The 12496-nt window shown below is 42.9% G+C and overlaps 1 protein-coding gene across 2 annotated transcripts; it reads left to right on the top strand.

The window, feature by feature from the left end:
- The first annotated feature begins 989 nt into the window (after window positions 1–989).
- LOC135097778 (gastrula zinc finger protein XlCGF57.1-like) lies at window positions 990–10968 on the top strand. Of its 2 annotated transcripts, XM_063999813.1 has the most exons (4): window positions 990–1500; window positions 3640–3812; window positions 4309–4458; window positions 5656–10968. In XM_063999813.1, the coding sequence occupies exon 4, from the start codon at window positions 5742–5744 to the stop codon at window positions 7185–7187; it is 1446 nt and encodes a 481-aa protein (XP_063855883.1). In that variant the 5' UTR covers window positions 990–1500; window positions 3640–3812; window positions 4309–4458; window positions 5656–5741; the 3' UTR covers window positions 7188–10968. The 2 variants fall into 2 exon arrangements, with proteins under 2 accessions (XP_063855883.1, XP_063855882.1); XM_063999812.1 differs by lacking the exons at window positions 990–1500; window positions 3640–3812 and having other exon boundaries at window positions 3852–4458.
- Window positions 10969–12496: the final 1528 nt, after the last annotated feature.

The following is a 12496-nucleotide window of genomic DNA, read 5'->3' as shown; positions in this document are numbered from 1 at the left end:
TTTCCACCTCCTTCACCGAGGGAGGGAGGCAGACTGCTCCTGGCGCTTTGGGATTGTTTATTTATTTATTTATTTTTTTTATTCTCTTCCTCAGTGTACCTGGGAAACACCGTGCAGTGCGGTTGTGTGTGTGTCCTCTTTTCATTTAAACACCAGGGAACGGGACCACAGAGGCACAGGAGGTCAATTAAGGTGAGTTTAGTAGTGACAGGTAGCAGAGGTCTGGCTTCAACCTACGACACTACCTGGAAAACACTGGAAATACCTGGAAAATACTTGATACTTAATAGCAAAAGGGAGAAGAGAAGAGAGAAAATAATGCTATTTATCATGGAATAGAGGCGGACACACACACACACACATACATATATACACACACACACACACACATATATACACACACACACACATATATATATATATACACACAGACACACACACAGCTGAAATTAATCCATAAAATAGAGAAATAACCTTCACAACAACCAGAAATAATAAGGAAAGAGAGATAGCCAACTTTGTTTTCATCTGACCCCCCTCCCAGCCCTCCCGCGGCCGCCATGATGGATTGCCAGAGTCTACCCCCGGTTCTAATATTTTTTCTATTTTCTTAACTTATATATTTAGGCTTTTTAACTAAGATTTTATGGTTTGTAAAAATATTTGGTGGTGTTTTGAGTGTTTTGCGTGCGAGTGTTAAGGGAAACATGTCGATTATGAGGTTGTTTCAGCGTAAATAAGTGTTGCTGTTTGCCGTTAAATTTTTCATACCGCCAAACATGATTTTTTATTTCAGCCGCTAGGCAAGATTTTATGGGCTCAAAAAATCGTTTATTGTTTTTTAAATGTGTTGTGATGCTTTTGAGTGAAGTACGTGGGTTTTTAGAGGGATTTTAGTCCCGTTGAACACTCAAAAAGTTGACATTTTTAAATTATTTATTTATTTATTTCAGCTTCCGGTTAACTTCTGATTGTTTGTAAAAATAGTTTCGATTTTTTAAAGTGTATTGTGTTCGTGAGAAATGAGATTTGTGGACTTTGGAATGTTTTTTTTTATCGTGTTTGTTCGAACACTTTTTCATATAGTTATTTAAATATAGCTTTATTATTACTGAAGCTTGGAATATTTTTATATGTCAAGAATTAATCTAAAATTATGCCCTTTCATAATATGTAAAGCATTCCGGCCCAGCTCCATTTTTGCGAGGGGTCATTTTCAAAATCATTCGCGTCACGTAAATATGGCGTGACGTCATCAGCCGCCTTCATCTGGGGACCGGGACCTGGACCTTCCCACCTCCCAGTGCCCTTCCATCAGTGTTTAGTGTAATTTCCTATATTTTCCAGCTGTTTTCATGCATAGAGAAGAATAGAAAGAGGAGGAAAGAAGGAGAAATGAAGAAGGAGGAAAAAGAAGAAGGAAGGGAAGGAGGAAGACGAGAAGGAAAAGAGGAAATATTAAGAAGACAATATTTTCACTGAATTTCCAGCGTTTTAAAGGTAAGCAAACGTAGTAGTAGTAGTAGTAGTAGTAGTAGTAGTAGTGGTGGTGGTGGTGGTGGTGGTGGTGGTGGTGATGTATTGTTTGGGTGATTGTTTGGGTAGAAATTGTTGTTTTTTCGCTGTCTTTGGGTAGGTGTGTGTCTCTTTTGGGGTGTTTTGAAAGGAAATTCTGTGTTATTCGATGTTTTTTTGGAAGAAATGAGTGCTTTTAGGGTGTTTTGTAAGGAAATGAAGTGTTTTTTAAGTGTTTTTGGCTAAAAGTGTGTGTTTTTGGGTGTTTTGGAAGCAAATTATATGTTTTTCAGTGTTTTTGCGTAGAAATGAGTGCTTTTTCGGGTGTTTTGAATTTCGGTGTTTTGTGTAGAAGTAAGTGTTTCTTGGGTGTTTTGAAAGGAGAATGTGTTTTTTTTAAGTGTTTTTGGCTAGAAATGTGTGTTTTTTGTTGTGTTTTGAAAGGAAATCATATGTTTTTTCAGCGTTTTCTGGGTAGAAGTAAGTGTTTTTTGGGTGTTTTGAAAGGAAATCGCATGTTTTTCAGTGTTTTTGGGTAGAAATGTGTGTTTTTTGGGTGTTTTGAAAGGAAATTAAGTGTTATTTAAGTGTTTTTGACTAGAAATGTGTGTTTTTTGGTGTGTTGAAAGGAAATCGCATGTTTTTCAGTGTTTGGGTAGAAATCTATGTTTTTTGGGTGTTTTGAAAGGAAATCACGTGTTTTTTCAGTGTTTTTTTTGCGTAGAAATTAATGTTTTTGAGTTATTTCTGACCGGTAATCAGTGTTTTCTTGGGTACTGTTAACAGAAATAGCTGTTCTGGGCCGAATTTGTGTTATTTGAGTATTAAAAGGAGAAAAATAGTGTTGCTAGATGTTATTGGGCAGGAAAATTTGTGTTTCTAGGTGTTTTTGGGGAGGAAAATTGTGCTAGATGTTTTGGGAAGGAAAATTGTGTTTGTAGGTGTTCTTGGAGGGAGGAAAAATGTTCTTCTAGGTGTTTTGGGGGAGTAAAATTGTGTTTCTGGGTGTTTTTGGGGAGGAAAATAGTGTTTCTAGGTGTTTTTGGGGAGGAAAATTGTGTTTCTGGGTGTTTTTGGGGAGGAAAATTGTGCTTCTAGGTGTTCTTGGGGAGGATAATTGTGTTTCTAGATGTTTTTGGGGAGTAAAATTGTTTCTGGGTGTTTTTGGGGAGGAAAATTGTGTTTCTAGGTGTTTTTGGGGAGAAAAATTGTGCTTCTGGATGTTTTTGGGGAGGAAAAATGTGTTTCTAGGTGTTTCTGGTGTGTGTGTGTGTGTGTGTGTTGCCTTGTCTTTCGTTGTACATATGCTTATGCAGTGTGTGTGTGTGTGTGTGTGTATGTGTGTGTGTGTGTGTGTGTGTGTGTGTGTGTGTGTGTGTGTGTGTGTGTGTGTGTGTGTGTGTGTTGCCTTGTCTTTCGTTGTACATATGCTTATGCAGTGTGTGTGTGTGTGTGTGTGTGTGTGTGTGTGTGTGTGTGTGTGTGTGTGTGTGTGTGTGTGTGTTGCCTTGTCTTTCGTTGTACATATGCTTATGCAGTGTGTGTGTGTGTGTGTGTGTGTGTGTGTGTGTGTGTGTTTATAAAACGTAGGCGCGCGCGTACATTTGTGTTGCAGTGGTTTGAGTGTGTTTTGGGGAAGTTTTGGTGTGTGTTGGTGTGATAATTTTGGGGTTTGGGAATTGTGTAATGATGCTGGCGATAGTTATGGGGGGGTGTCAGGCTAGATGCAGGATGCTTGCGCTAACACGACAGATTTTAAGGAGTTTTGGGAAGGAGGTGTTGTATAAGACGTGTGTGAGGGGTGTTGTAATGTGCGTTGTGATATATGAAGCTATTAGATGCAAGTGTGGGGCCAGCAAAATTAAGTTAACAAACAGGCCTAACACTAATAAAATGACGCACACTAATATATATATCGTAGGTATTGGCTCAGAACTCTCTCTCTCTCTCTCTCTCTCTCTCTCTCTCTCTCTCTCTCTCTCTCTCTCTCTCATATAATTTTCCTATTTTCGTGTTTTTGAAGCAAGGTGAGGTAATGTTATATATATCGTTATATAACCACAACAAGAGACTTTATTGAGTTTTGCAATAACCTAACCTAACCTAACGCCCTCAAACACACAGGTGGGGACCAGATACACCAGGGAACAGTACAGCAAGACAGTCGCACAGTCGTTCCTGGTGCGGCTGATGCGTTTGAGCATGTCCAGCGATGCGGAGGTGCGGCTGACAGTGCAACACATCCTGCACACACTGCTCCACCGGCACCACAATGCTCACTACCTGCCCAAACCTACGTCAGTGTCTGGGGGCCTTCATTGGTTGTTTACTGTGTGTGTGTGTGTGTGTGTGTGTGTGTGTTTTCCTTTTATGTGTGTTGTGTGAGTGTCTGTTTTCTTCTCTTCTTCTTCTAAATTCTTTGTTTGTTCCTTCTCTTTCTTCTCACTGTTTTCTGTATTGTCTGTGTGTCTGTTTTCTTCTCTTTCTTATTTCATGTATTCTTACAGATTCATTTGTTTATTTGTTGCAATGTGTTTTTAATGAATAGACAGGAGGTCCTACCCTTCAGTTTTACCAACAAGGGACAAAGAACAAAACAAAATTAAGAAGCAATAAAAAAAAAAGAAAGTTTAGAGTGCCGTTAGAAAAGTAGAAAAACAAGGCAAGATTCTCGCGGGCACCGGGCAGAGAGAGAGAGAGAATTACTGTACACAAACAATTCTCTGCTCTCACTTCTCTGCTCTCACTCCTAAGACAAGCAGGCACGCCCACACACTCCCTGCACGCCCACAGGCAGCAGACGAGCAGTAAGGAGAGGCTGAGAGAAAGAGAGGAAGGACCGCGTACTTTGCTGTGCTCCCAGCCCAAGGCAAGCAGGCACGTGCCCACACTGCCACACTCCCTGCACGCCCACAGGGCCACAGGCAGCAGACGAGCCGCAAGGTGAGGCTGAGAGGGAAGAAGGGAGAAGTGGTCAATTGGTTTGTTGTTTGTTTGTTTGTTTGTTTGTTTGTTTGTTTGTTTTGAAAGTGATGAATATTTGTATTTGGTGGTGGTTTGTGTATCCAGATGAGCAAAGGCAAGTGTTGTGTTTGTTAGTAGGCTGAGCGTTGCACCTGTTATCTTGTTAATACGTTTTTCTGGTGATAAATTCTTTGACAAAATCACTCCCAGATCTTTTCCTCTTGTTGTCTTATTTATTGTTTCATTTCCCATCTTATAGTTACAGCCACACCTTGTGTTACTTTTTCCAAACTCCAAATTCCTCTGTTGCAGGTGGCAGGTGTATCTTGTCTGTGCAGGCTGTGTGTTAGGCTGAGGCTGAGGCAGGAAGCCCCTCGCTGCCTGTGTGGTGACGGCCTCCTCTGTTGCAGGTGCCAGGTGTATCTTGTCTGTGCAGGCTGTGTGTTAGGCTGAGGCTGAGGCAGGAAGCCCCTCGCTGCCTGTGTGGTGACGGCCTCCTCTGTTGCAGGTGCCAGGTGTATCTTGTCTGTGCAGGCTGTGTGTTAGGCTGAGGCTGAGGCAGGAAGCCCCTCGCTGCCTGTGTGGTGACGGCCTCCTCTGTTGCAGGTGGCAGGTGTATCTTGTCTGTGCAGGCTGTGTGTTAGGCTGAGGCTGAGGCAGGAAGCCCCTCGCTGCCTGTGTGGTGACGGCCTCCTCTGTTGCAGGTGGCAGGTGTATCTTGTCTGTGCAGGCTGTGTGTTAGGCTGAGGCTGAGGCAGGAAGCCCCTCGCTGCCTGTGTGGTGACGGCCTCCTCTGTTGCAGGTGCCAGGTGTATCTTGTCTGTGCAGGCTGTGTGTTAGGCTGAGGCTGAGGCAGGAAGCCCCTCGCTGCCTGTGTGGTGACGGCCTCCTCTGTTGCAGGTGCCAGGTGTATCTTGTCTGTGCAGGCTGTGTGTTAGGCTGAGGCAGGAAGCCCCTCGCTGCCTGTGTGGTGACGGCCTCCTCTGTTGCAGGTGCCAGGTGTATCTTGTCTGTGCAGGCTGTGTGTTAGGCTGAGCCAGGAAGCCCCTCGCTGCCTGTGTGGTGACGGCCTCCTCTGTTGCAGGTGCCAGGTGTATCTTGTCTGTGCAGGCTGTGTGTTAGGCTGAGGCAGGAAGCCCCTCGCTGCCTGTGTGGTGACGGCCTCCTCTGTTGCAGGTGCCAGTGACAGGACTCCCTCCGTGCATCTCTCCTGCAGCCCCAGGCTTCCTGCAGGACCGGACGCAGCCAGGAGCAGCGTTGCAATGGAGGGTGCAAGGCCAGGAAACAGCAGCAGCAGCAGCAGCAGCAGCAGCAGCAGCAGTGGCAGCAGGAACAGCCTGGAGCAGCGGGCGACCCTGGGCGTGAGGACCTACACTTGTGACCACTGCGGCAAAGTGTGCTCCACCAAGGCTGCCATTGCCAGACACGTCCTCTCCCATGCCAGCAAGACAAGGCTGAGAGGCAGGAGTGGCCCCGCTGAACACACTGCCACCCACACTGGTGGCAGGAACCACAAGTGTGACCTCTGCGGGAAGACATTTGTCCGGAAGAGTCATCTTGCCTCACACATCCTCACCCACACTGGGGAGAGAAAGTTCCAGTGCCTGGAGTGTGGCAAAAGATTTATTGAGAAAAGTTCCCTTAAGAAACACATCCTCACCCACACTGGGGAGAGAAAGTTCCAGTGCCTGGAGTGTGGCAAAAGATTTATCCACAAAAGTTATCTTAACACACACATCCTCACCCACACTGGGGAGAGAAAGTTCCAGTGCCTGGAGTGTGGCAAAAGATTTATCCACAAAAGTTATCTTAACACACACATCCTCACCCACACTGGGAAGAGAAAGTTCCAGTGCCTGGAGTGTGGAAAAAGATTTATCACCAAAAGTAATCTTAACACACACATCCTCACCCACACTGGGGAGAGAAAGTTCCAGTGCCTGGAGTGTGGCAAAAGATTTACCCACAAAAGTAATCTTAACAAACACATCCTCACCCACACTGGGGAGAGAAAGTTCCAGTGCCTGGAGTGTGGCAAAAGATTTACCCACAAAAGTAATCTTAACAAACACATCCTCACCCACACTGGGGAGAGAAAGTTCCAGTGCCTGGAGTGTGGCAAAAGATTTACCCAGAAAAGTGATCTTGACAGACACATCCTCACCCACACTGGGGAGAGAAAGTTCCAGTGCCTGGAGTGTGGGAAAAGATTTACCCACAAAAGTCATCTTAACACACACATCCTCACCCACACTGGGGAGAGAAAGTTCCAGTGCCTGGAGTGTGGCAAAAGATTTACCCACAAAAGTAATCTTAACAAACACATCCTCACCCACACTGGGGAGAGAAAGTTCCAGTGCCTGGAGTGTGGCAAAAGATTTACCCAGAAAAGTAATCTTGACAGACACATCCTCACCCACACTGGGGAGAGAAAGTTCCAGTGCCTGGAGTGTGGGAAAAGATTTACCCACAAAAGTCATCTTAACAGACACATCCTCACCCACACTGGGGAGAGAAAGTTCCAGTGCCTGGAGTGTGGGAAAGGGTTTACCCAGAAGGGTTCCCTTGACAGACACATCCTCACCCACACTGGGGAGAGAAAGTTCCAGTGCCTGGAGTGTGGGAAAGGGTTTACCCAGAAGGGTTCCCTTGACAGACACATCCTCACCCACACTGGAAAGAAGAAGAGAAAACAGGCAAAATCATAGATGTTGCAGTCCCCGGTGACTCCGGCCTCAGTAGAGCTGAAAGGCACAAAACTACAAAACATCACGACCTAAAAAGTGACCAAGAACAACATGGTCACCGACGGACACCGGTGTGACACCAGTGAGAGAAGCTGCAGCAGAGGATCACCCATCAAAGAGAAGAAATCTGGCAGATAACAAGCTTCCTGCAAGACCAAAACCACACAAGGAACCTCCTCAAGAAAACAGACAGAATGACAGCAAGGCGCAGCGCAGGCAGCGGCCGGCCGGCCGGGCGGGAGACCGGCAGGGAGGGGCCGAGCCCCGGCCGAAGCCTTGGCACCACAGATGAGGACAAAGACAAGAAAATAAAGGCCAGAAAGATGAAGAGGCAGCTTGCAGAAAAGCCAGGGGTGGTGTGCAGGCACGTGGCAAAGACCTCAACAGAAGTACAAGACCCGCCCGAGGAAGAAGTGGCCGAGGGATGCTGCATCCACTGCTGCTGGAAGACCCCACGCAGCACCAGGCAGCCCCGGGGATACAGACCACCACGGTTAAACACACAAGTAAACAACAACAATGCCAGCCGTTCAGCTTACACAGGAAGGTCTGCTGGCCACAAGACTACTGCCACAAACCAGCTGGCAATACCACCAGTGACTTGTGGGTGTGGTGTGGTGTGGTGTGGTGACTGGCCACAAGACTACTGCCACAAACCAGCTGGCAATACCACCAGTGACTTGTGGGTGTGGTGTGGTGTGGTGTGGTGACTGGCTCAAAGGTTTATCCTGAAATGTGATCTTGACACACATGCTCACCCACACTGGGGAAAGGAAGTGCAGCAGGTGTGGTGTTTGTGGCTGTGCTCATCACTTTTTTCTTTATTTTTTAGCTTCTTGATCAATAAAGTGTTGTCAGCCTTGTACACACAGCTTTGGTTCACTTGCATAAGGTTTTGGGGGCTCGGGGGTGTTCCTAAGGGGGGCACTAACTGTCCAGGGGTGTTCCTGCTTGTTTCTGTCTCTCTGTGTCTCTGGTTTTGGTGTCTCCCTCCCAAACATTATTTTCACAACAAGCTACAAACCAACATCCCTTCATTAACACTTAGATACCTTAACTTAACTCACCCACAAAACTCCCACAAACTGACTAACTTGTTTTTTCTTTATTGTTTGTTTATTTTATTTATTTTATTGGTGTTTTTTTTATTTGAAAGTAGCCATATTCTTAAGGTTTTTATGGTTCTGTTTATTATTGTTTGGGCTGTCCTGTGTTTGTGATTGCTGGACTCATATAGAAATGGGTAGTTTTATTGAAGGGGTGAAACAATGACAATACTGCCTGGCTCTTGCACTAGTGAGGTGGACAGAATAGGGATGAGAATAAAGAGAAATTGTCATAGGAAATACAAACTGGCAGACTTTAGAGTGTAACAGTGAAGGGGTTGAAAAAGTGGAGGTACTGTTTAGCTCTTGCACTAGTGGGGTGGACAGAATAGGAGAGGATTCTTAAAAGTTTGGCATTGTTAGCTTGAAAGATTATACTTGAAAGATTATTTATTACATGTTGAAAGGACAGAATAAGGATGAAAATATATAGAAAGTCTTGTGAAGATACTGGTTAACTCTTGTACTAGTGAGGTAGACAGAATAGGAGGCCATTCTAACAAGTTTGCCAGTGTTAGTTTGAAAGGCGATACTTCAAAAAAAGACTTATTACATATTTAAAGGACAGAATAGGGGTGAAAATAAATGAGAAGTAGAAAGTCTTGTTACCAGGGGGACATGAGAAAAATTTTGGCAGTGTTAATGTGTTTGTTACCGACTTTTTTCACCTCGCATCACCTCTGTCTCTCTCCTGAACCTCTAAAAAAATATGTACAATGCATTTAGACAAGTTAGGAAGGAGGTTAAGAGAGAGAGGTGAGATGAAGTGAGAATATTCCTATGTATTTTCTGTCATAACACCTCATATCACCTTTTGTCTCCCCTGAACCTCTAAAAATATCAACAGTGAGACATTTAGACAAGTTAGGGAGGTGAAGAGAGAGAGAGAGGTGAGATGAAGTGACATTATTCCTGTCTCTCTCCCAGCGTAAACTTTCAAAAATATTTATAATGAGAAATGTAGACAAGTTAGAGAGGTGTAGAGAGATAGAGGTGAGATGAAGTGACATTATTGTTTTGTTTCTTGCCTAACACCTTTCTCTCTCTCCTTCTCTTGGCCTCTGCCTCCTCAAAAAGAGCCTATATAATAATAATAATAATAATAATTGATGGTTTATTGATCAAGAAAGCTTTACAAAGTCATTTATAAAACGTCATGTCTTGATTTACAACAAGTGCGTATCTATTTAGGTAGCTACATGAAAGGTAAAATAAGCTCAAGAAGCTGCTAAAATAAATATAAAACATGTACATAGGTATTTACAAGGCATTGAGTTTAGAGACAATATATGGTATTGGAGAGTTCTGGTATCTTGAGGTCCTACACCTTACTGACTGCAAGAGTTGACTACCTCTCCTTACCTCTCCTTGTTTCCCTACCATGGACATCATGCAAGGTCTGTGGCAACATATTTCTGAGCTCGGGTGAGTTGAGCAGTCCCCGTCCAAAATTTATTGTTGCTGCTTCTCGTCGCTTGTGTAATGATTCTGTACCAAGTAATTGCAATGCATGGTTGTAGTTCAGATAGGCCTCACCCAATATGATTCTAAAGCAACGCTTTTGAAGTTTTTCAAGTGAATTATGCTGTGCACGCGTGAGACCTGGGTGCCATACAGGTGCAGCATATTCTAGGACAGTTCTTATGTACCATGTGTATAGTATGAACATTACATTTGGACTAAAAGAAAATTGTCTTGCTCGATATAGGATAAAAAGGAGACTGCTAGCTCTACTGACAATGTGAGTGATATGATCGTTCCAAGTAAGATCTGAATTAATGTGAACCCCAAGTAGCTTGCAAGAGTGTACTATCGGGAGTTCGTATCCATTTAATTTAAGTAGTGGGAAGACGATAGGTCTTTTGGGTGGGCACACAATCATTACTTCACATTTAAGGGGGTTTGGGCACATCTTAATAACTTCACAATCCCGAGCTAATTTATCCAAGGTATTTTGCATTGTGAAAGTTACTGTATTTCTACATCTACTATTTCCATTATAGTTAAATCATCAACATATTTGACATGAATTGGGGAATTTCTGCATAGTCTGTTAATAACAGCCAAGAAAATAATGGGACCAAGACGTGTCCCCTGAGGTACTCCACATGTTATCATATCATAATCAGAAATAATATCATCATATCTAACCCTATGTTTTCTGTTTGATAAAAAGTTTGCCACAAACATGAGCAATGAAGGTCTACATCCTAATAAAAATAGTTCTGTTAAAGCTACAGTATGATATATTAATGAACTGGTGATGGTACAGGCCTATAATACCTTGTAACAACATTTCATCATAAAATCTGCCAACGCTGGTTCAATTATAATCATTGTCATTGCTCATGCTAAGCTTAGTATTATTATTATTATTATTATTATTATTATTATTATTATTATTATTATTATTATTGTTATTATTATTATTACTATTATTATTATTATTACTATTATTATTATCATGTCATGCATTAGTGTTTTCATTTGTTTCCTGCGCTGTCATTGGTGCAGGAAATATCATGATGTTTTGGTTGCAAGAGTCCATGTATATATAGATTGAGCCATCGTATTCATGTTTATCATTGTGTGGTGTTGTAAATATACTTTATCTGTAAATAAAAAATGTATCCTATGACATTTGTTTATTTTATTGTATGTGTGTTAGGTTAGGTTAGCATAGTCTATATACAAGCTCTTGGCAGTGCATATATATCACAGACAGATTGTTAGACAGTAAATTAATTTGAAGTAGAACCAATTGTTGTGTGTGTGTGTTAGGTTAGCCTATCACACCCTTATCTTAGAAATATTCCTTTGTACATGCTTATGTACCGCAGCCAGATAGACACTGATTAGGGAGGTGGATGGAATAGATGGTGAAAGACTGAATATACTGCTTGACTCTTGCATTGCGGAGGTGGACGGAATAGTGGTGAAAGAGTGAATATACTGGTTGACTCTTGCATTGCGGAGGTGGACAGAATAGTGGTGAAAGAGTGAATATACTGGTTGACTCTTGCATTGGGGAGGTGGACAGAATAGTGGTGAAAGAGTGAATATACTGGTTGACTCTTGCATTGGGGAGGTGGACAGAATAGTGGTGAAAGAGTGAATATACTGGTAGACTCTTGCATTGGGGAGGTGGACAGAATAGGAGATGAAGGAGTGAAGATATTGGTTAACTCGTTCTCTATGATTTTATTCGAGTTTTCATTAATTTATGGTTTAATTGTGAATGATAGGCTAACCCTTTCACTCGTTCAGTCTTCAGTATCATTATAAACACTCTACTGTGTCTTTCGTAACTTCTAATTAATTTTTAGGTTCACTTATAAACTCAATCTTCTCGTTTTCTATGATTTTATTCGAGTTTCCGTCAATTTAAAGGTTTAATTATAAGTGATAGGCTAGTTGGCGCCCGGAATCGACTCCCTCTCTGTCTCTCTACCTCTCTCTTAACACCTCACAGTGCTTCAAGTGACATGTTTTCATTTCTATTCGCTTATAAACTCAATCTACCCTCGCATTTCCTGCCATATAATTAAAGTATCCGGTTGTACCCCATGGTGAGGGTCCGCTTGTTTCCACCTCCTTCACCGAGGGAGGGAGGCAGACTGCTCCTGGCGCTTTGGGATTGTTTATTTATTTATTTATTTATTTTATTCTCTTCCTCAGTGTACCTGGGAAACACCGTGCAGTGCGGTTGTCTGTGTCCTCTTTTCATTTAAACACCAGGGAACGGGACCACAGAGGCACAGGAGGTCAATTAAGGTGAGTTTAGTAGTGACAGGTAGCAGAGGTCTGGCTTCAACCTACGACACTACCTGGAAAACACTGGAAATACCTGGAAAATACTTGATACTTAATAGCAAAAGGGAGAGGAGAAGAGAGAAAATAATGCTATTTATCATGGAATAGAGGCGGACACACACACACACACACATACATATATACACACACACACACATATATATATACACACACACAGACACACACACAGCTGAAATTAATCCATAAAATAGAGAAATAACCTTCACAACAACCAGAAATAATAAGGAAAGAGAGATAGCCGACTTTGTTTTCATCTGACCCCCCTCCCAGCCCTCCCGCGGCCGCCATGATGGATTGCCAGAATCTACCCCCGGTTCTAATATTTTTTCT

Source organism: Scylla paramamosain, unplaced genomic scaffold (assembly GCF_035594125.1).
Source record: "Scylla paramamosain isolate STU-SP2022 unplaced genomic scaffold, ASM3559412v1 Contig31, whole genome shotgun sequence".
In the NCBI taxonomy this organism is placed as follows: Eukaryota; Metazoa; Arthropoda; class Malacostraca; order Decapoda; family Portunidae; genus Scylla; species Scylla paramamosain.
The sequence above is the reverse complement of the archived record's forward strand: the minus strand, read 5'-3'. Positions and strand labels throughout refer to the sequence as shown.